Source organism: Triticum dicoccoides, unplaced genomic scaffold (genome assembly GCF_002162155.2).
Source record: "Triticum dicoccoides isolate Atlit2015 ecotype Zavitan unplaced genomic scaffold, WEW_v2.0 scaffold255693, whole genome shotgun sequence".
Taxonomy (NCBI): domain Eukaryota; kingdom Viridiplantae; phylum Streptophyta; class Magnoliopsida; order Poales; family Poaceae; genus Triticum; species Triticum dicoccoides.
This window is the reverse complement of record NW_021254452.1, coordinates 1-1,533: the sequence shown is the minus strand read 5'-3', so window position 1 is coordinate 1,533 and position 1,533 is coordinate 1. Positions and strand designations below refer to the sequence as shown.

General features: G+C 47.0%; 1 protein-coding gene across 1 annotated transcript; it reads right to left on the bottom strand.

Annotated features, from left to right (window-relative positions):
- Positions 1-6: 6 nt before the first annotated feature.
- LOC119345598 (CDT1-like protein a, chloroplastic) lies at positions 7-1,050 on the bottom strand. Its single transcript, XM_037615611.1, has 4 exons — positions 737-1,050; positions 456-657; positions 277-367; positions 7-180 (listed from the first exon to the last, which is right to left on the bottom strand). Exons 1-4 carry the CDS (start codon positions 962-964, stop codon positions 123-125), a joined length of 579 nt encoding a protein of 192 aa, XP_037471508.1. The 5' UTR covers positions 965-1,050; the 3' UTR covers positions 7-122.
- Positions 1,051-1,533: the final 483 nt, after the last annotated feature.

The window sequence follows — 1,533 nt, the reverse complement described above, 5'->3', positions numbered from 1 at the left end:
TGGGCAGTGTCTGAACTTGAGCATCAACTTCGACAACTAAGCATCTTCCAGCATCTAGGCGCAACCTTGCACTGATACACCGCTACATTTCTAAACAAGGAGAAACAATTTTGTGCTCCTCCCTACTCGACACCGGACAACCTTTGTCGAACCTCAGACTGGCTCAGTTCAGTATTGACGCTGAAAATCAACATTAACACAAATTAGGACGTCTAAGAATGATGGGGTGTGATAGTAGCTAGTTCAACATTTATGCATCAGATATGAAATGTTTACCAGCAGAGAACATCTCCATTTCTTGCAGTCTTCTCAGAGATCCACTCTGGAACAAACTCTAGCAGCAGTCTCACTTGCTCTTCGACTTCACCTGCAGATTTAGTAGTTCAACATCAGGATTCACATTGCAGTCAATAAGCTGAAGCGACACAAAGATAGAAAGCACAGATCACACTTACCCTTGTCCACGATCTTTGGGTTACTTTCGATGATCTTGTGGATGAGCTCCTGCTTTGTCAGTACAGTTCGCTGCCTCGACTGATAGATAAGGAAGATAATGTCAAAGGTGCTTGGCAGACATGATATGAGCTTCTGCCGCTGAACCTGGTCTGCATAGCCTGTTTCCTTCTCCTCTAAAGTTCTCTTCTCCTTCTCCTTTACCTGTAAATAACAGTGTCATCCTTTGTTCACAGAGGAGCAAAAATGAGTTGACCAATGATCAGTATGAGTAAGAACTTACCGACTGCAAGAGGGACTTTGGAAGGAAACCGAGCAGCTCATCATCGCCATCACTTGGAGATGTGCTGCTCATGCTTTGGTTCTCTTCTTCCATTTTGCTTGCATCCTTTGTAGGTGTCATGAACAACTTCGCTCTAGCTGATCGCTTGACCGTTTTTAGAGGTGGTGTGTCACACACAGTAGCAGATATTGGCCTCTGTGGGGTCTCAAGGTTCGGTGTGCCTGACATGGGTCACCGCCGGTTGCACGAGTCATATCACGGGTCACCATGGCCACATTGCAGCTTCCCAGATGGCCGTTTCTAGCACCTTCGCCTGGGGGTTGTAGCTTTTTGCCCAGTTGGTCGCAGCTTCCCAGTCGATGTTGCCCGTTGTAGCTTCTGCTGTTTCCAGCACCTTCAATTAAGGGTTGTAGCTTTTCGCCCAGTCGGTTCCAACACCTCCAGCTAGGGGTTGCAGCTTTTTGCCCCGCCTAGTTGCTGTGTTTTGCGACAACCAAGATGCCATGGACATTTGCAAAGAGATGGTGAGAGAGCAATGGATCAGAGACATGTGGAAAACATGTGGAAAGGAATGGATGGTTGTTAGAGAAACAAGGGAGGAAGAAGATAAGGAAGTAGCTAGCCATGCATGGGTCTCGTACAATTAGATAAGGCTGGATCCCAGCCAAACGTCGCTTTGAAAGCATAGGTCCCATGGGACCATGTATGGTCAGCCGCGACCGGCCGAATGTTTTCCCTATTTTATAGGTGTATATCGGCTGGAAAACGAGGTCCAAGCGCGGCTTAATAGTATTTTT